This window comes from Oculina patagonica, chromosome 12 (assembly GCF_052425735.1).
Source record: "Oculina patagonica isolate OP01 chromosome 12, crgOcupat, whole genome shotgun sequence".
In the NCBI taxonomy this organism is placed as follows: domain Eukaryota; kingdom Metazoa; phylum Cnidaria; class Anthozoa; order Scleractinia; family Oculinidae; genus Oculina; species Oculina patagonica.
Genome location: NC_135769.1, coordinates 13,812,166 through 13,832,449, shown reverse-complemented (window position 1 = coordinate 13,832,449; position 20,284 = coordinate 13,812,166). Strand labels below are relative to the sequence as shown.

The window sequence follows — 20,284 nt, the reverse complement described above, 5'->3', positions numbered from 1 at the left end:
TTTTGTGTGTTTGTCATTTTTTTAAAGACCCATACGAGAGGGACTGGGCGCTTGGTCAGACAAAAAGCCTTTGTGGTTCATGTGACAATTTAGCGGACTGTGCATGCGGTCTCCTAAGTGGGGAATACAAGTGCTCCTGCTACAAAGGCTATTATGGAAGTGGATATACCGGCGACTGCCATCGTAAGTGCGATCAACCTGTCGCAATTCTGAGTTTTATAATAATATTTTCTTTGTCCTATTAAAAGATATTACTGGCCAAATTCTTAGATGTGAATTTGCAGTTCACATACTCTGTACCAATGAAAAGTACCTAAAAGTTTATTTAAAAGTGTTACTTCGGAGGTAATGGTATTTGTAGAAATTCGTAAAAAGAAACTGTTTGTTTTACCAGACTAAGAAAATCATTTTAGAATTACATTATCAGTGACGTACTGCTGGGTGGCCCATCAGTGCCATAGGATTTTACGCTGTATTTTAACATTTTTTCCTTTTTTATATATATTTTTTATTGTTTTATATTTATTTTATATTTTTTCCCCTTTTTTATTCTTTTTCATTTTATTTCTTTATTTCTATTTTTGTTTTTATTTTTAATTTACTACTTATCTTTTTTCATTTAATTTTTATTCATTTTATTTTATTTTATTTTTTAAAAAAGCTCAATGTTTATGTTTTTACCTCCCTTGTTCGTTGCGTGACATTCTTGCACCAAACGATTAAATTTAGATTTACTATATTCTATATAGCTACCACACGCAAGTTTGTTGACTTTTTTGCATGTTGTGTATGCCACCATACCTTGCAAATATGAATGCAAATATACATCTTCTTAATCGAATTTAATACAGGGGTCTCAAAATCTACTAACGGGAAACCGTGCAGTCCCATGTCCGCAGCACGTTTGCTGGGCGGCAGTCTTACGACTCTATTCAACTTAAAACTCCTCCTTATAATAGTGCCCTTTTTAAATAAGTGAGAAGCAAAAATAAAGAAATAAAATGAAAAAGAATAAAAAAAGGGGAAAAAATATAAATAAGTATAAAACAATAAAAAAAAGATATAAAAAAAGGAAAAAATGTTAAAATACAGCGTAAAATACTATGGCACTTATGGGCCACCATACACGGATGTTCTTTTGATGGGAACTTTGCAATGTTTCGGCGCAATGTTCCAATATTGATTGACAGTTTGCTCCTCGCAACTTGCAACTTTCAATTCAATTTTGCCTGAGCAAGTTGCCAAGTTCGGGTTTTTATTTTGCCGTATAAAACGAGGTTGTACCACCTTTGTTTCAAAGAAACAGAAAACAATTGCCCCTTATTCGACTGTTCATCAACAGAATGCGAGAAATAAGCGACAGGCTTAGGGCCGAATCGCACTAGCGGACAAGTTTTAAATGTCATGACATTTTTGACAAAAACAAAATTGTCGCGACAAGTCAGAGACATCTTGAAGAGAACAAAAGGTGAAATTATTAGTACAATAGCTTTGCTCGTGCTTCTGGCATCCCTGTACATTTCTCAGCACGGCCGTCTTGGGCAAACATTTAATATGCAGTACCAAAAATTTTGGTGTGCGTGTTGTTATTAGGTCCAGTTTGGGCCAAACACAATAGCCAATCAACAACGTATTGTTATCTAGCATTACGAGGGCATGGGAATGCGACTTGTCATGAAATGTCCTGCCTCGAGGCAGGACTTCGGCCCCTTTGATGATTTGTCCGCTTTGACAAAATTTGCCATTGTCCAACAAGTCGTACGCACTTGTTTTTGCAATTGTTTGACAAAATGTATCGCGCGTGCAACGCGGACCAATCATAAGACAGCTGCTTCTTTGTTTTCCTAAAATGTTGGACAAGTTGTAGGTCTCGAAAAACGTAATCGCACTTGTGATCTGCAACAAGTGACTCATTAATGATGAAATCTACCATTTGTTACAAAATTTGTCCGCTAGTGCGATTCGGCCCTTAAGGTGGATTTCCACTGACGCGTAAATATTTACGTACGTAAAACGCGCGTAAAAAAAGATACGTAGGCAAATTTCCACTGTCGCGTAAAAAGTAATAAAAAGCGTTTCCTTTTTACGCGCGTTGAACGTGCGTAAATGCCCGCCATACTGAATTATCAAGTTGGTGAATAGAGTGCGTGATTGTCGGCCATATTGGAGAAGTGAAACAATAAGTTGTTTTTCCTTTGGGAAAAAATCATTAACATTTTTATGCAAATATCTTGTTGTTTGACTCTTCCAACATGGCTGCCATGAAAACACTTTGTACCACACGCTAGAAAAAGAAATGCGTGAATATGACCAAGAGGCATTTTATAAATACTTCCGAAAGACACCATCAAGTAAAAGAAGATTTGAGGCGACCTTCCCGGATTCCCGGTTCAAAGCCTACGTGACCTGACGCCAGGCGTTTTCTTTCACTACTGCGTTCGTGTAATTTGGTTCTGTAGCCAGTTCTATAGATTATTTCTTGAAATGTTAAGACTTTCTTGATGAGAAGTGTTTCTACATCTGAATGTTTTTCCAAGTAAAGGTGGATTTCCACTGTCGCGTTTTTGTTTACGCACGTTAAGGTGGCTCGACCCAGTTTTTTTCTAGCGATACCTAACAACTTTGAAACCCTGATACTTAAAGGGATTGATGTCAAGGACAAAACTACTACATCACATGCATTACACATAGACTGAACTTCAATATGATATAAATTTTTGGGCGATCAGAATGAATATCACGTGGCAATGACGTCACAGAGGGTTTTGCTCTGAATCGATTTTTAGGCGGTAACCGCATTTTCTCTCGAGATCCTCCACGCTACGTATTCCTTGGGTGTTTGCCTTCCTCTCAGTGGAGTTTCATCGAAATCTACAAGAGGAATTTTGAAATATCTTGGAATTTCTTTTTAGATGGTATAATTTATGCGTAAAATAAAGCCAAGACTTCATATAAAGAAATTTGCTTCTTTTTTATGTTTAATGAGAGGATTTAGCCCCCATTCCTTTTAGAAATGTCCCATATGCTACATCCAAACCTTTAGAAGAAAGAAGACTTGCGCGATTTCGAAATATGTGAAATATATGAATCATAGTGAAGCTCAATGTTTACCTCTATTTACAAATTTTCCGCCTACTTTCGCAAAAAAGCGATTATTTCAAAAACCCGTCGATGAATTTTTTCCAAATTTTTTCAGGGTGACAAATAATCAGTACACCACACAATCCCTAAATTTCATGCTCATTGAAAATATCTAAGGTTGTCTAAACTAAAAGCAAAATTGAGTAAACATTGAAGCGATGTCGAAGTTTTGAATAATTTTGTGCTCTGGGATTTCCTATTGTTTCGATTTAAACACAACATCGAATTCCTGTGCACCACGCGTGTAATGACCACACTTGGCTACCCTCCGAAAGCTTTCCGAAATGGTTCGGAATATGGTAATATTCTCATCGAGTTCAAGTAAACAATAATGGATGAATGAATACATTTCCAACTGAAGAAAGCAGTCACAACACCAAACTCAAAGCCGGTTATTTTTTTATGCCTCCTCAGTCATTTAAAAAAGTAAAACGGACAGAAAATAGACTTCACGTATTATAAGCAAGCTGAATCTGGCGTCCAGTATTTATTAGAAAAGATTGTTTACTTGTTGCATTTCTAAGTTCAACTGAAAGAAGTGGCAGCACTTCAATACGAGAAAAAAACCTAATCTTCTTGTTCTTGGCATTTTTAACTTTTATCGCAACCAAGACGTCGACCCAACAAGAAAAGCTAATGCGTGACAATTTCTTTTCCATTTCATATTTCGGAAAGATTTCGGAAAGCTTTCGGAAGGTAGCCAAGCGTAGTCATTTCACGCGTAGTGCACAGGAATTCGATGTTGTGCTTTACTCGAAACAAAAGGAAATCCCAGAGCACGTCATTGCCACGTGATATTCATTCTGATCGCCCAAAAATTTATATCATATTGAAGTTCAGTCTATGTGTAATGCATGTGATGTAGTAGTTTTGTCCTTGACATCAATCCCTTTAAGTATCAGGGTTTCAAAGTTGTTAGGTATCGCTAGAAAAAAACTGGGTCGAGCCACCTTAACGCGCGTAAAAATTATAAACGTACGTAAAATGAAATTTTACGCGCGCGATTACGTGCGTCGAATTTACGTTGTCCAATTTCCAATGCCACGTTTTTTTTCAGGTATTTACGCACGTGACGCGCACGTTTACGCACGTAGCGATTTTGGGGGTTTTGAAAAAAGTTGAACCGAGTTCAACTTTTTTCGCGGCTGTCTGCGATTGCGCAACGATTTACCCAATCGTACTTTTGGATTTCGTCACATGACACTACTTACCATGTGGAAAACCATTTTGTTTTAAATCGCCCATCGATTTTCTTGGGAAAACATTCAGATGTAGAAACACTTCTCATCGAGAAAGTCTTAACATTTCAAGAAATAATCTATAGAACTGGCTACAGAACCAAATTACACGAACGCGGTAGTGAAAAAAGACGCCTGGCGTCAGGTCACGTAGGCTTTGAACCGGGAATCCGGGAAGGTCGCCTTAAATCTTCTTTTACTTGATGGTGTCTTTCGGAAGTATTTATAAAATGCCTCTTGGTCATATTCACGCATTTCTTTTTCTAGCGTGTGGTACAAAGTGTTTTCATGGCAGCCATGTTGGAAGAGTCAAACAACAAGATATTTGCATAAAAATGTTAATGATTTTTTCCCAAAGGAAAAACAACTTATTGTTTCACTCCTCCAATATGGCCGACAAGCACGCACTCTATTCACCAACTTGATAATTCAGTATGGCGGGCATTTACGCACGTTCAACGCGCGTAAAAAGGAAACGCTTTTTATTACTTTTTACGCGACAGTGGAAATTTGCCTACGTATCTTTTTTTACGCACGTTTTACGTACGTAAATATTTACGCGTCAGTGGAAATCCACCTTAAATCGATGGGCGATTTAAAACAAAATGGTTTTCCACATGGTAAGTGTAATCCAAAAGTATGATTGGGTAAAACGTTGCGTAACCGCAGACAGCCGCGAAAAAAGTTGAACTCGGTTCAACTTTTTTCAAAACCCCCAAAATCGCTACCTGCGTAAACGTGCGCGTTACGTGCGTAAATACCTGGAAGAAAACGTGGCATTGGAAATTGGACAACGTAAATTCGACGCACGTAATCGCGCGCGTAAAATTTCATTTTACGTACGTTTATAATTTTTACGCGCGTTAACGTGCGTAAACAAAAACGCGACAGTGGAAATCCACCTTTACACTCTTTTTATTTTATAAGAATCTAGTTTATAAGAATATCGAGGCTGAAATTTGCGAATTTTTAAGAATATTTTAAGAATTAACCCGAGGCTGAGATTTTGAAACGAATATAGTTTTTAGTTGAAACAAAATCAGGTATTTTTATTTTCGTCACTTTATTTCTGTGAGGAATGCTTCAGTTGTTTAAAGCCAAATGGCCAGGCTGCAACAAAAAGCAATGGAACATGTGCACAATGTAGCAGTACAACATACAGATCTGGACACCAATTGCAAACACTTGTAATTGATTACCCAATACTTGCTTAAACGGAAATGTCAAACGGTATTTTCTAAGAATGTTCATAAGAATATTTTCAACCTAAAATCGGCAGAAAAATAAGAATATTCAGCCTGGTTCATGAAAACTGTATTCGTATAAAAAAAAGAGTGTAGTTTACATTGCTAAGTTAGGAATTACGTTTCAAATTTACAAACGTAAGCCTTATTTTTCCGAGCAAATTTGAATTTTTAAGCACAATTCCAAGTTTGGCGATTTCAACTAAGCCTGTCGCTAATTTATCACGGTCTGCTGATAAGCAGTCGATCATAGGACAATTATTTCATCCTTCTTTGAGACAGAGGTGGAATTATTATGCTTCATACGGGAAAAATGAAAACCGGAACTTGGCAACTTGCTCAGGCAAATTTGAATTGAAAGTTGCAAGTTGCGACGAGTAAACTGTCAATCAATATTGGAACATTGTGCCGCAACATTGCAAAGTTTCCATCAAAAGAACATCCGGTTTGACAGTAATGTATTACGTTCTACTGCTATATCCTGTTTTTGAAGGCCTGTGCGATCATAACAAGGCTTTGATTACTTCTCTTTCCTGTAGAGTGCCCGTATTCTACATACAAAGACTTCACTGGCTATGCTAAATCGTGTATTTCATGCCCTGTCAACTCACGTCATAGTTTACTTGGTAGCAGCAGCAGAGGAGACTGTAAGTGTGTTGATGGTTATGAGGGCAATCCCGCGGGATATGTGGAGTGTAAAAGTAAGTACTAAGTCATCTACACATTGACACTTGCTTCCGAGAATAATTTTATAGTCACATTGACCTATAGAGAGCTCTATAGACTGGCGACTACAATTTGCTATCAAACACTGCGCTTTAGATCGTGTTATCAACGTATTTGCATCTTTCAGTGAGCACGTCGCATATAAGTCACTATCTTTTTGTTTACATTTTTTTTACATTAATTTTTATTACGGACTTGTATTCAGTAGTAATCGCCAGTACAGGTGATGGCCTGTGGCATGAGTTGAAGCAGTATTTGGAAATAATATCGCGAGTAACATTTTTAAAATTGTTCAAAATATCACACTCCGGTATTACTTCCGAATACAACGTACAATACGTACAACTGAATATTTTGACCATTCCATTAGTTCTAAGCGTTTAACGCAACGCCAAATTGGCAGCTTGTTCAGGCAGATTCTTTACATTCAAATTTAATTAGGTAAAATGTTTTTATCTGCTTTTTGAAAAGTCTAAAGAATTAAGCTTTATTTAAGAGCAAAATACCTGAGTCTTTTTAAATTTTCCAAGTTTAGATTTCTGATACTCATCTTGATTTTGGTCCTTTTTACAGTAAGAAAGTGCGACCAGTTTCCAGTCCCCCCTAACGGTATGATCAGGGGCGGAACTTGTAACCTAGATTACCAGTCCACTTGTGAATTGATTTGTAAAACGGGATACGAACTAAGTACGAATGGACAAAGGACTTGCGGAATCACTCAAGATGGATCAATTAAGTGGAGTGGAACTGATCCACACTGCAACAGTAAGTTGGAAAGGGTCCAATTGAATTGGTGAAATATGAAAATTTTGCTCACGTGTTCCTTATTAATAACATCGCATAAATGCTTTGGCTGAATTTAGTGGCGTTATTTTTATTCATAAGGGATTTATAAATGTGTTTCTTTTATTTGTTACAGAAATTGTGTGTCCAGTGATTCAAGTCACAAACGCAAATCCTCCAAGTGGCACGTGTACAAAGAACGATTTATCATATCAGACCACGTGCACATTCAAATGTGACCCTGGCTATATTTTACAAGGAAATCCTGTGCGACAGTGTCAACAAGATAAGACTTGGTCGGGATCGAATAATACTTGTGAAGGTAAGCAACGATAGCCTGAGCAGCCACGGCGCCATTTTACTTCGATTCGTCGGTTTAATTTGTCCTTATACTCTGATTAATATCATAGTCACTTTACTTCACTCCCGATATCGCATAGATAGATCGACGGAAGCGAAATTACGTGGCTGTGAAATTTGTTTGATTTTACCAGAAATTCACTTTTGGTTTCTGATTCAATAAAAAACGTGGGATTCTCGCGGTTATCATTCTCATAGAAAAGTTATTTTTTATCAGGGTTACAACATAGATGGCATTGTCGCGCGTATGCTTCTTACTAAGAAAAGCTTTGTCATAGCCACAGTTAGAACAGATGTGACGTCATATCACGTGTACGTGTACCACCTCCCCCCACCCCCCCCCCCCCCTACGGCTCAGGTTCTATATACTCCATCTCGGTAGGGAAATGACGTGGCCATGATCTTCATCAAAAAAGAGACACAAATACAGAGGTTTTATTATCTTTTATCAAATCGAAACAATATAAGAATTTAAAGGAGCGAGTTAAAAAAAATATTTGACGCGTAGTGCTAACTAGCCTGTTCCAGGCTCTCGGTAGTTGAAAGGGAAAGCGAAAAACGCAAGCGAGCGAGAAAAAAACAAATTGTAACCCAAAGTCACACAACTGATCGAATAAATGCAACCACAACTGATCGAATAAAGTCACACAACTGATCGAATAAATGCAACTACAGCTGATCGAATGAATGTAACCACAACTGATCGAATAAAGTCACACAACTGATCGAAAAACATGTAACCACAACTGATCGAATAATATGTAACCACAACTGATCGAATAATATGTAACCACAACTGATCGAATAATATGTAACCACAACTGATCGAATAATATGTAACCACAACTGATCGAAAAAAGACGCACAACTGATCGAATAACACCGGTAATGAAAACTGATCGAAATTTTCAACCAGAACTGATGGAAAAAAGCCGCGTAACAGATTACATCGTTGAAACATACAAAGAATCGAATACAAATAATTTCTACTAACCGATATTAAGCGCTTTTGACGGCCAAGTTGCCCCAAAAAATCAAATTACAGGCCACCTAACCGAAATAAAAACACTAGTTTGTAAAATAATTGGTAATCATTTATTATCAATAATTGCATACCGTAGTAAATTACTTATCTCATTATTATTTATTTTTTCTGCTTCGCAGCGGTCAAGTGTCCAAAGTTGAATTCGATCTCTCTAAGCCAAGTGACGCCTCCTGAATGCGTTACCACGGAGTTAAAATTTAACTCACGCTGTGAATTCGTGTGTCCAAAAGGCTACTTGTTCGAGGGCACTCCAGGCAAGTCTACCTTGAGATTCTGTCAGACAGACGGTACCTGGACTGGACAGACCAAGCCTTGTGTCGGTAAGTTAAACGCAGTTGTAAAAAAGTTGCTAAAGATTGTTTTTGGTGGTGGGAGGACAACTTCATTAAATCAAAGGTCTCTGTGAGACTACGACTATTTTGCTATGGTTTATCTGTTGGCAGTCAATTGTGGTATGGAGTAGTCCTTTTTGTCTCGTGTCGTCATGACGACGTTGTCGTTGTCACGAGATAATTGTACAGGGGAGAACTGCATTCCATGCGTGTTTGCTTTCTGGGGCCGCCGAATTTTCCCGCCATGTCAACATTTGCTTTGTGAGGCCGCGGAATTTTCCCGCCATGTCAACATTTGTTTTGTGATCGGATGCCGCCGGAATTTCATATCAAAGAACTAATGTTTCTTTACAAAGGTCGCAACTAACGCGCTGGTTTATCAAACAGTAAGTTAGGAGTATTTATTGTAAAGGGCTTATTATGTAAAAATACAGGCACGCTAAAAAGAGATGACGTTTTTTTCTGAACTTGCAGCAAACGAGCAAATTTTAAGTTAGCTGGCAACAGTGCCTATTCGCTATTAAACGAACTGGCTAGTGAAACCCTACCCGGACAGAGGACGCCTGACTCAGGAGCAGCGAAAGTTTAAAACCTAAAGTTCGGTGCGCTACGATCTGTAGTGGAACGAGCATTTGGCATGTTGAAAGTTCGTTGGAGAATTGCGTTGAAAAAGGTTGAACAAAAAACGAGCATCCTAAAAAAGACTATGATTGCTACGTGACTTTTTCACAACTTTGTATTGAAAGGGGTGACCTTTGTGGCATGAATAACAACAATTTAATAACAGAAGATAAACGATTAGATAAAGACAATTATTTTGATGCCAAATCTTTAAAAATGTCAACTGTGGCGTTTGTATGTTCAAATCTTGCGTTGTGCTGTTCCATACTTTTTCCCACATTTCAATAAAAGAACTCTGCCAGTCTGGAGTCGTACCTTTTTGCCTTTCTTTTTTCAGGCGGTTCTGATTCATCAAGAGAAACATTTACACTTTCGATTTGCAAAGCCTCGTTTACACTCGGCTCTGAGGTAAAGGGAGAACTCAATGTATGACCGAAAGAGGGAAATTATATTTGATGAGTTTTCTTAGGATTGAAGAGCAGAAATGTCAATCTAAAGCGCAAAACATACATTTTTTTTATTTTTTTTGACCCGAAGATTGACCTGAGTTAAGAGGCACTACATGTAGCTTCATTTATCCTGCTGTGAATTCCACGCTACAATGAACACAACTTTTATAGACGACAACAACAGTCTTTTCAGTGCATGAATGAAGCTCTAAAGAGGAATACACGTAGATGTGACGCATTTTTTTCTTTAAATTAGCTGTACGCTTTTCAATTTTGGATATATTTGAGCTGCAGCCAGCAGTTATCAAGAAAAATACAGACAAGTTTTACGTTTTTAAAATAACATTCTAACCTTTGCCGACAAGATTGTACTGAAAATCGAAGAAATTAATTGTAACTCAAGCAGAAAACGCGCAGAAGAAGAATGAAATACACCAGGTTATTACAAACGCATAATACAATGTACTAACCGAAAGAGAGAAATTATATTGATGAGTTTTAGAACGGATCTGAAAAGCAGAAGTGTCTAATAATCAACAAGATGTCATTAGATGGACCTGCCTGTAAATTTTTCGTTGTCGTTGTTGTGCATATAACGCTAGTATACCGCAACTTAAATTGAGCGAGAAAAGCAGTTTTTAACATGAAGCTCTAAAATCTCTTTGGAGTGTTTTGTCTTGTGGTCGCTTGTAAAGTTTTAATTTGTGCAATTGTGAGATGTATCAGAATAACAGCTTCACTTTGCCAATTTAGAGAAAAGCGTGCTTTCATTTGATATCTATTATTTTATCTTGAGAGTTTTGGAAAGTAGTTGAAAATCATTTCTGCTTACAACGCGTAGGAAAATGGTGGAGGTTTCAACAGGATATTTACTGTTACAACTGTATTTATAGAGATTACAGTCGTGGAATATAGCAGATATAGCTTTTATATCAACGTAACTAGTATACCTAATGGTAAAAATGTTGCTGAAAGAGAGGACGATGTAAATATCAGTTGTTCGATCGGTAAGCATTGTTCTTATCTTTGTGTAGACAACTTTTCAGTTTTAAATTTAGCCGCGGCAACAGATTGTTCGGGGTTAAAGAGGGATTGTAATCTAAGCAATTAGTTGGCGGTTCGGGATTGAATGTCAAAGTTAATCTTGCACACATAGCACATGTCGTTTGAACAAAAGGTTTGAATCGTTTGAATCGTTAGTCGATTGAATACCCAACCATTTTAAAGTTATGACCAGTTATGGTACAGCATAGTAAGCTCTGTGTAGAAGTTAAAGTCTCTCTTTAAAAGTAAGATTTGTGCGAGTTAAACACTACTACATAGTTTATTCAGTTATTGCGTACGTTCGCGCGGAATCACGTGCCAAGCAAGATCGAATGTTTTCTATTAAGCAGAACCTAGCAGAATATTTCATTCAGTAGATTTCATCCAATAAGCAGGCCAGAGTCTAAGCGCGGGCCGGCCGAATATAGCGAAGAAAATGACTGTAATTTACACGTTCTTCGACTTCTTCAGCCTCTGAATTGTAGCTTTGGCGTTACAAAAACATTAAGACCGGCTCAAGAGTGACCAAAACCAAATTTCTCCTCACAATATCAATACTAAATCAGGAGAAGAGGTTATAAGAATTAACAAAATCATCACCACTCGCATGTCATTATCACTTAACAGGCTAAGCGTTCACGACTAATACCCAAAGCGATATCTCATATAGCGTGAAGAAAGCACATGGAAGTCATTTTTTTTATTTTTTTATTTTATTTTATTTTTTTATTGCTATTATACACATAATACAATTACATTCACTTGTTTTTACAGAACATTATAAATTACAATTATCCGTATCACACTAATTACACTAAATTACAATAAATCACAATTACAATAAATTAGACGCACTATTAAGTTTAGAAAAAAAAAATCGAAAAAACAAAATAAAAGGAGAAGGATCAGGAGAAGGAGCATCTTAAACAATTAGGTATTTAATAAATAAGGTATAATACTTTAATCTATCTTCTCTATTTTATACTTGTTGTTTAATTTATTAACATAATCGGAGAGAGTAATTGGTCTGTTATGCAGTTTGTTGGTATAAATGTAATAACGCATATACAGCAAGGTATAATTAAGTTTTCTTATCAAAGTTTTGTTTTCAAGTGAAGAGGCGGGAGATAAACCGAATAACGTTTCTTTAACAGATGGATGGTGACTGGAGTTGTTCACGCTATTCAACCATTGAATAACTCGCCGGCCTTTGAAAAGCTTTTGAAAATTGGCAGTGAATGAACGTATGCTCAATAGAGTCTTCATTTCCACAATATAAACAATCCTCGTCATCTTTAATACCAAAACGGTGTAGCTCCTTCTTAGTGACTATAATTCTATGTAAGAACTTGTAGTGGAATTCTTTCAATTTATTTTCTTTACAAATTCGTTTTGTCAACTTAAAAAAGTGCCCCCAATCAGTGGGGTTTAAATTCAAGTTTTTGCTCCATTTCGTTGGGCCAGTAGGAAAGGAATGGTTTACCTTATTATTTAGTAGCCAGTAGAAATCTTTTGCCTTTGCTTTCTCTAAGTCAATTTCGATGTTTTCCTCTAGTTGGAACTTGGATTGATCTCCCAAATAACTTTCTTTTGGAAGTTTTCCAAAATTACGTGCCCTTGTTAGGAGCGTTTTTGGAATGGCATTTCTAACTTGATAAAATTTTAAAAAATTGGTTTTACAGTCATATTTCCTTTGGAACTGTTGAAAAGAAATTAGCTGTCCGTTTTCATTTAAAAGGTCCTGAATAGATATGATTCCTTTGGAAAACCATTCTTGAAGAAAGAATGGTTTTTCTCCTATAAGGATAGCTTTGTTGTTAAAAAGAATTGTTTCCTGTCCTTGTTGGTAGTTGTACTTAGACTTTAGTTCCGAAGAAAAAGATAAAATGTCTTTGTAAAAGATTGGCAATTTAGGATCGAAGAATTTTGCATCGTAATTACACCTGAGGAGGAAATTTAATCCTCCAAGCTTTGTAAAAAAATAATTTGGTACTGATTTTCAATTGCGTTTTTCAGGGTGAAGTAGTCTTGAGATCCAAGCTAGTCTTAACCCCTTTATCATAAGATCAATATCCGTCATACGGATTCCACCTCGATCATAATCCTGATCAATGCTTTCTCTTTTAATTTTGTCCTGGACTTCGGTTGGAGTGTTTAAATTGGAAGCTGCATAGACTATTTGGGATAGCCCAAGAGATTTAATAATCAAAGCCTTTCCAAATAAGGTCAAGTTTCTTGCTTTCCATAAATCCAGTTTTGTTTGTAGTTTTTGACTTTTAAATCGAAATTAAAATGTTTGTTCTTATTATCATCATATGAGAAATATAGCCCTAGAATTTTGTCAGGTTTGTTTACCCACTGTAATTGTAACGGTGTAGTTTTGTTCTTTGACCACTTTCCCAACCATATCGTCTTAGTCTTTTTTACATTTAATTTTAAGCCTGAAATGACTCCAAAGTTATTGACTATGTTAAGAGAATTTTCTACTGAAATAATATCTGCACAAAATAAGTTAGTATCATCTGCAAATTGACTAATTTTAACTTCATTTCCAAATAAATTAATCCCATTGATTTCCGTTGTCTGGCGAAGCTTGTTAGATAATATTTCTGCGCTCAATATGAAAAGATATGGGGAAAGCGGGCAGCCTTGCCTAACCCCTCTTGTTGGTTTAATCCAATTGGTGGTAAAGCCATTATTCAATACCGTACTTTCGATATTTGTATAAAAAATTCTAATCCATTTTTTGACATTATCACCAAAGTTGAAGAGATCTAATACCTTCATTATGAATTGCCACTCCAAGGTGTCAAAGGCTTTCTTAAAGTCCAGTGATACCATAATGCCCCCTTTCTTTTCCGACATGGTGTACTCCATTACATCATTTATCAGGCGTATATTTTCTCCAATATAACGACCTTTCATGAATCCGGTTTGATCGGAGTGAACTAATTTTGGAAGTACTGATTCTATTCTTTTGGCTAACGCTTTAGATGCAATCTTATAATCAATGTTGAGTAAGGTTATAGGTCTCCAATTCTGAATGTCTAGTAGGTCAGAGTCTTCTTTAGGTATCAAAGTAATTACACCTCTTCGCTGTGAAATGGAGAGTTCTCCATCTTCAAAGGCTTGATTAAGGCTTTGGATCAGATCAAGTCCTATTAAGTCAAAGAAATGTTTATAGAACTCAGCGGTGAATCCGTCTTCACCTGGAGATTTATTATCTTCAAAAGATTCTAGTATCCTTTTACACTCCTCCAAGGTAAAAATCCCTTCCATTTGTTCCTGTTCTTCGTTACTAAGTTCTGGGATTTCAATTTCCCGAATAAATTCATCAAAAGCTTCTTGGGTCACAGTTGTTTTAGAGCTGTAAAGGTCCTCATAGAATTTCTCTACTTGTTGTAAGATTTTAACCTCTTCTTTTATTGTTACGTTATCGCGAGTTTGAAGTTCGGTTATTGTCTTCCTATTATAGTTTCGCTTTTCTAAATTAAAGAAATATTTACTCGGCCGCTCTCCTTTCTCTACCCACCTGCATTTCGATCGGAAAATTGCAGCGCGCCCTTTTTCTTCGTATATTGATTGAAACTCTGTTTTAAGGTTGTCGTACTCATTTAGCGTATCCTCTATATCTGATAAATTATCGCTGTTACGTATTTCATGGTCTAGCTCTTCCAGTCGCTTGGAGATTTGTACTTCCCGTTTTAAAGCAGCTCTCGCTTTTCTTTTAGCAAAAGAGATGGTGTTGTCACGAATTTCCATTTTAATTAATTCCCATACTAGTCTTTCGTCTTTCAAAGATGCATACTTCTCACGTAATCGAGGGATAAGATCGCGGATTTTAAATATATAACTGTCATCTTTCAGTAAGGTGTTATTGAACTTCCAGAATCCTGGTCCCCTTGGAGAATTGTTTGGTAATGGCACATGGAAGTCATAGTATAAGTATACAGTAGAATGTATGCTTAGTGAACCAAAGCAATACAGCGTTTTTCCACAGCTAATTATCTGTCTGTCATCTTTTTCTGCTGTTATTGGAGTCCTATAACTGATCAACGGCCAGATGCTGAAGTGTACTTTGAATTTTGTTTTTTTATGTTACATTCTCAAACTCATTAATAATTCATGACGTTATAAGCCAACCAGAGCGCCCCATTCGGGTCAGGTGGATGAGTTGGAAACTCAATGAAACACCAGTTGAAAATCACTAGTGTTTCATCACGTTTTCATCACTAGTGTTTCATCACGTTTTCATCACTAGTGAAAAAATAGGGCCCCAATGGGTCCATGTGTTTTGCTGCTAGAGCAAAGTCTTAGGGAACATGTTGATGAAAGACAAGTGAGTCGAGATTGAAATCCAACGTCTTTTATTGTCTGTCACTTGTGTGCAGGTTAATAATTGCACTATATTGTAGTCACTTTGTGTTAATTCAATCCTGATAATTTTACTGATCAATGTTATGTTGAAATCAAAGACAGCAAACATAATTTAATTACTAGTAAGTTAACGTAATGTCTGACATGATTGTCTCTTTGATAAAAAAACAGTAACTCTTAACATTATAAAAAAATCTCAATGAACTCAATGTGATTCTTTTAGTGGCGTTATCTCACTGGTTACCGTTAGTTGTATTTGGAATCATTGTCACAATGGTAGCGTTTTAACAACAACGAAAAAGACAGAATCTATTGACCTTAAAAGAACTCAATGTGATATATTTATTAGTGACAAGACAGTGGTTCTTTAACCACTTTCACCCAAATTAAACACTGGAACAACTAACTCTTAACAAACTTGTTGTGTCACCCTGAGTTAAATATGCAAAATTCAGAAATTATAAATAATCGCACGCGCACCGGCGTACAACAACAGAAAGACGGCGTTGAACGTAACGCAAAGTTCATTTTGAAAGCGAAAGTTTACAAATAATTATTATCATTCGTCAGTCATCCCTTCACGCATGAACACTCGTCGAATTTCAGTGTCTTCACAACAAGATCGGAAGATCGATAAGGACCAATTTTTGATTCTGCGAAAGTTCGTTTTCTTAAAGTTTTAGAAATTTGTGAAGTTGGAGGATTCACTGAGGACTGCGTAGCCGAAGATGCAGTGGCTCGCTGGACATCAAATTCTATTTTTCACGGCGTTTAATTAATCTTCACAAAATAAACATGTGGCGCCAGCGCGTCTGGCAGTCAAAAATTCATTTTTCAAAAAACTTTCCCTTTCCAGCTATTTTAGCGGGGCTTATACTATAGTACCTACCTGTCAGTCGTAGAAAAGCTGAAATTTAAGGATGAACTGTTTATTAAATGAAGACCGTATTATTTTTTAATAACTAGTAAACAAACTGGTCGCCACGCATTTAAACACGAACTGACGAATGTTGCATCTGATGCAGTGAATCTGGTGAATGAGAACTTCCTTTAATATTTCTTTGTTTTCGACGGTGTGCACCACTGAATAAGTTTCTTTCCCATTGTGATGTTACTAGTATTAATTCGTTTCTAGCTGTCTTTTATATAGCTCGAATACAGCTACAATTAGCGGTGCAGCCTACCAGCATGGTATATTCCTTTCCAGCTGTCTTTGCGTGACAAGTTACACGTTCATACATTTTATTTTAAAATATGAAGTTCAGAGTTAATACAGTACTAGTATGCTGTAGACAGTGTAGACAAGGTGAGGGTAAGTTTATTTTCAAAGCGAAAGTTTACAAACTGTGCACTAACCGGTCCTTTGGAGAAAATATTTATGACCTTCGGCGAGGTTCCAAGTCTTCGCTCTTTTCGTAAATGATGAAAACTGCAGAGTAATTTTCTCATAAAACTGGAGTGGTCGCGCCACAGTTTGTTTTCTTTCCCAATGCGATATACTTTTAAATCGGTTTTCTGTTTTCCAACGTGTCCAACGTGGTTTGCGTTCGAATACTTTGGCCCGTAACTTCGAATGCGATCAGCGCTACGGTTCATTGGTTTCGATTTTGTTTGTTCATGGATTTGATTGACATCGGTAGTTCAGATTTCTCCTCTGTTACGGCACTTACACCTTACGGCACTTACACCTTACGGCACAAACTTCAGCTCTCAATGTGTTTTGCTTGCAGCCATTGCGGCTGCAGCAAAACACAAAAATTGTTCTTAATCTTCATATTCATATATTACTCAAACACAGCTTTACATGAATCATTAATTTTTAATAAACAATGACCAGGAAAAACATTTCAAATTACAAACTGACAAGCCTAAGTCATTTGAAATTAAAGTTTACAGTACATTTCTTAAAGTCGCCAAAACAGACTGGCATAGTATCCATATCCACATTCTGAGAAACTTTTTCTATCTTCCGTGACACGGACTCACTGCTGGAATCGACACTAATTGTCGCACTTACTAGCTAGCCTAGTGTAAGCGGCTGAACTTTGTGCAATTCATACTCTTTAAAAACTCCACCAACCTCGAGTATTGGAACATTGACACTTCGCACTCGTTGCCAATCCTCAAAAATCCCTATTGCCCACTTATTTTTATATCTGGTAGACTTCGGTACTGCTCTGTCTACGCAAAGTTCTTCTTCCTCGATTGTTTTCGGGGAGCGAAACCTTCCTTCGGCCATGGCAAAAACAATATGTAAATCCCTTCAAGTTCACAACGCTTTTAGAATACAAATTTGGTGCAACGCGAAACCATTGGATAATTAAAAACAAAAGCTCACAAATACAATGAATGCCGACTGAATACAACAAATCACACATACAAGGCATTTTAAAGAAAAATGGGAAAAAATACGACACTGCATAATTTTGTATTGTTTCTTTAGAGAAGTCATTTCAAAAACTCGTGCATCGTGTTTCATCACGATTTCCAAACACTCGAAAACAGATGAAAGCACTCGGCCGAAGCGGCCTCGTGCTTTCATCTGTTTTCTCGTGTTTGGAAATCGTGATGAAACACTCGCACTCGTTTTTGAAATAGTACTACACGCTTTTCAATTTTTGATATCTTTGCAAGCAATAAATAGACGTGAAAAGCGATCTCTTTTTTAAATAAACTCTAAAAAGTGACACGAGACACTAAGCCCAGAGGGCTTTTGATTTAAAGGGTAAAATAGGCTTTTCATTTTGTTTAGGAGTGCAAGTCTTGAAATATATATTTTTCCTGTAGGGTAAACTCCTGTATCTTTTAGCCATGGTTTGTTATGGTCAGAAAATTTCAGCTAAGTAAAGTTATGTTGAGCACTCTATGGTGTCTCTCTTGCAAACGGAAATCTGTTGAGCACTCAAGGTAACTCTCTTGCTCCACTGAACATCTGTCTCTTTTCCAGAGTGAATTCTTCCAACGGTGAAGAAAAGTTTATGACAACTGTCAAGTTCAGTGCTATTGAAAACAAATTTATTGAGCAGTAAATAGAGCTCTATTGCTCCTTTAAACTTCGTAAACCGTTAAAAACCACTCCACTCCGCAACAGTTAAAAACCACTGGAATTTGTATCCGTTTATGTTATTTCATCAAGTTCACTCTTGGCAAACTAAAGCATTAACGTTCGTATCTTTGTACTGATAACTTGGTACTACTGGATAAAACGCACTCTGCAAGAACTTTCCTTTTAATACAAAGAACTTAACGTTTTAAAACAGTTTATGACCGATTTGGCTTGCGTATGCAAAAATTACAGTAATCTTCAATCCACGTGATGGGTCAGGTGACTGAAAAATAATATCCAAGGAAACAAGTCAACATTACAAAATTCTTCATATTTATCAAAAGCATATACAGTCTTCGACTTAGCGGGGTTTTCGAATTAACCGAGTAGCAATCAATGACTGAATGTGAAAGACTTGTATTAATCCATTGGAAACCACCCCCAAAATGCTTGTGCCGGTCTCAGCAGGCTTTGAAAACCACGTGTTGGCAAATGCCCTTTCCCTCCCTCCCTGAAGTTTTTTTGGTTCTTCTATTGTTGCGTTCGACGAAGGAGAACGCAAGCCTAATTCTGTTTTGCGTCCTGTGTCTTTTGAGTTGGTAGGCCTGTGCACTGTTATGCGGAATGAATCGAGCCGTAATGCGCGCGCAGGTGTATGGACTCCAAATTGGCCGCCCCGATTGATTTTTGCAGGGGCAAGTCTCGGCCGGGAAACTGGTGCGACGATATTTTAGTCTCGTTTTCGCATTGAATCGTCCCTTTTGTCGTCTTTGGTCGCTATCGAGTGACGAGGCTCGCATTTGCGTTAAACATTTGCACGGTGTAGACGACATCAGAGCGGATGAAGCGATCGAATACAACCGAACCATTGTTCAGTCAGATGAAGCGATCGAATACAACCGAACCATTGTTCAGTCGAGTAAATGCGGCACCGGAAGCATTCTTTTGTTTAACGTGACCAAATCACGTCGTGCACAGAGTTCTGTCCAGACTTCGATGAATGAAACCCACAATAATTATGATAGTAAGCTTATAAAGAGATATGAAAGAGATGTCCGTGTTGTCGCTGGAAAGAATGGCGATAGGAGTTGTTCTGTTGCTATGATCTCTACAAATGCTGACAAATCTCAGGCTGTGAAAAAAGCAAAAAGCAACAGGAAACGAGACAGAGAACCATCTCGAATTTCTGTTCGAAGAGTTACTAAATTGCTTTGAAGAAATACAGAAGTAGACTTAAAAAACTACTGAAACATAATTTCCCAAGCTCCTCACTTATTAGAAATTTTTGTAGCAATTACAAGAAATGGTTTATTTTGTGTAACTGTGAACATTTTTACAGTAAATATGTTTTTTTTTTTTTCATAAACAAACAGAAAGAGAAAAAAAGATACAAGTATTGCACTGGTAAACAGAACGAGTTATCAATTGACATGCTTCAAACAAAGTCTGACTTCAGTCACAATAGCGCTTTTGATCATATTTTCCAAAGTTCAAATTTAAAAGGAGGTATGCTTCCTGCAAATGACAGTTATACTGAATTTGCCTTGGGTATCTCTTAATGAGAGACTTTCATTAATAAGTTTAATGCCTTATGATGTTGGTGGGAGTGGAGACTGTTTTTTTAGGTCAGTTTCACACCAACTGTATGGAACTGCAGAGTTGCATTTTCAAATTCGTGCTGCTGGTATTAGGCACTTGAATAATCATCCAGAATTTTATGTTGAGAGCGTTTCTGACAATAGTTGGCAAGACTACATTCAGCAAATGTCAACACCAGGAACTTGGTGTGACAATGTAATTATCAAGGCAGTTAGTATTTTTAGTTGAAAGCAAATTCTGCAATATTAATTCATACTTCAATATATTGCTGTTTCAAGT

General features: G+C 37.0%; 1 protein-coding gene across 1 annotated transcript in view; it reads left to right on the top strand.

Moving 5' to 3' along the window:
- LOC144632674 (sushi, von Willebrand factor type A, EGF and pentraxin domain-containing protein 1-like) overlaps positions 1-20,284 on the top strand; it is a 58,064-nt gene that overhangs the window by 1,421 nt on the left and 36,359 nt on the right. Inside the window, exons 2-6 of the mRNA XM_078491363.1 lie at positions 28-183; positions 6,163-6,324; positions 6,923-7,114; positions 7,269-7,454; positions 8,657-8,857. Of these exons, the coding sequence (XP_078347489.1) occupies positions 28-183; positions 6,163-6,324; positions 6,923-7,114; positions 7,269-7,454; positions 8,657-8,857 (897 nt within the window). The remainder of the gene's footprint in view (positions 1-27; positions 184-6,162; positions 6,325-6,922; positions 7,115-7,268; positions 7,455-8,656; positions 8,858-20,284) is intronic.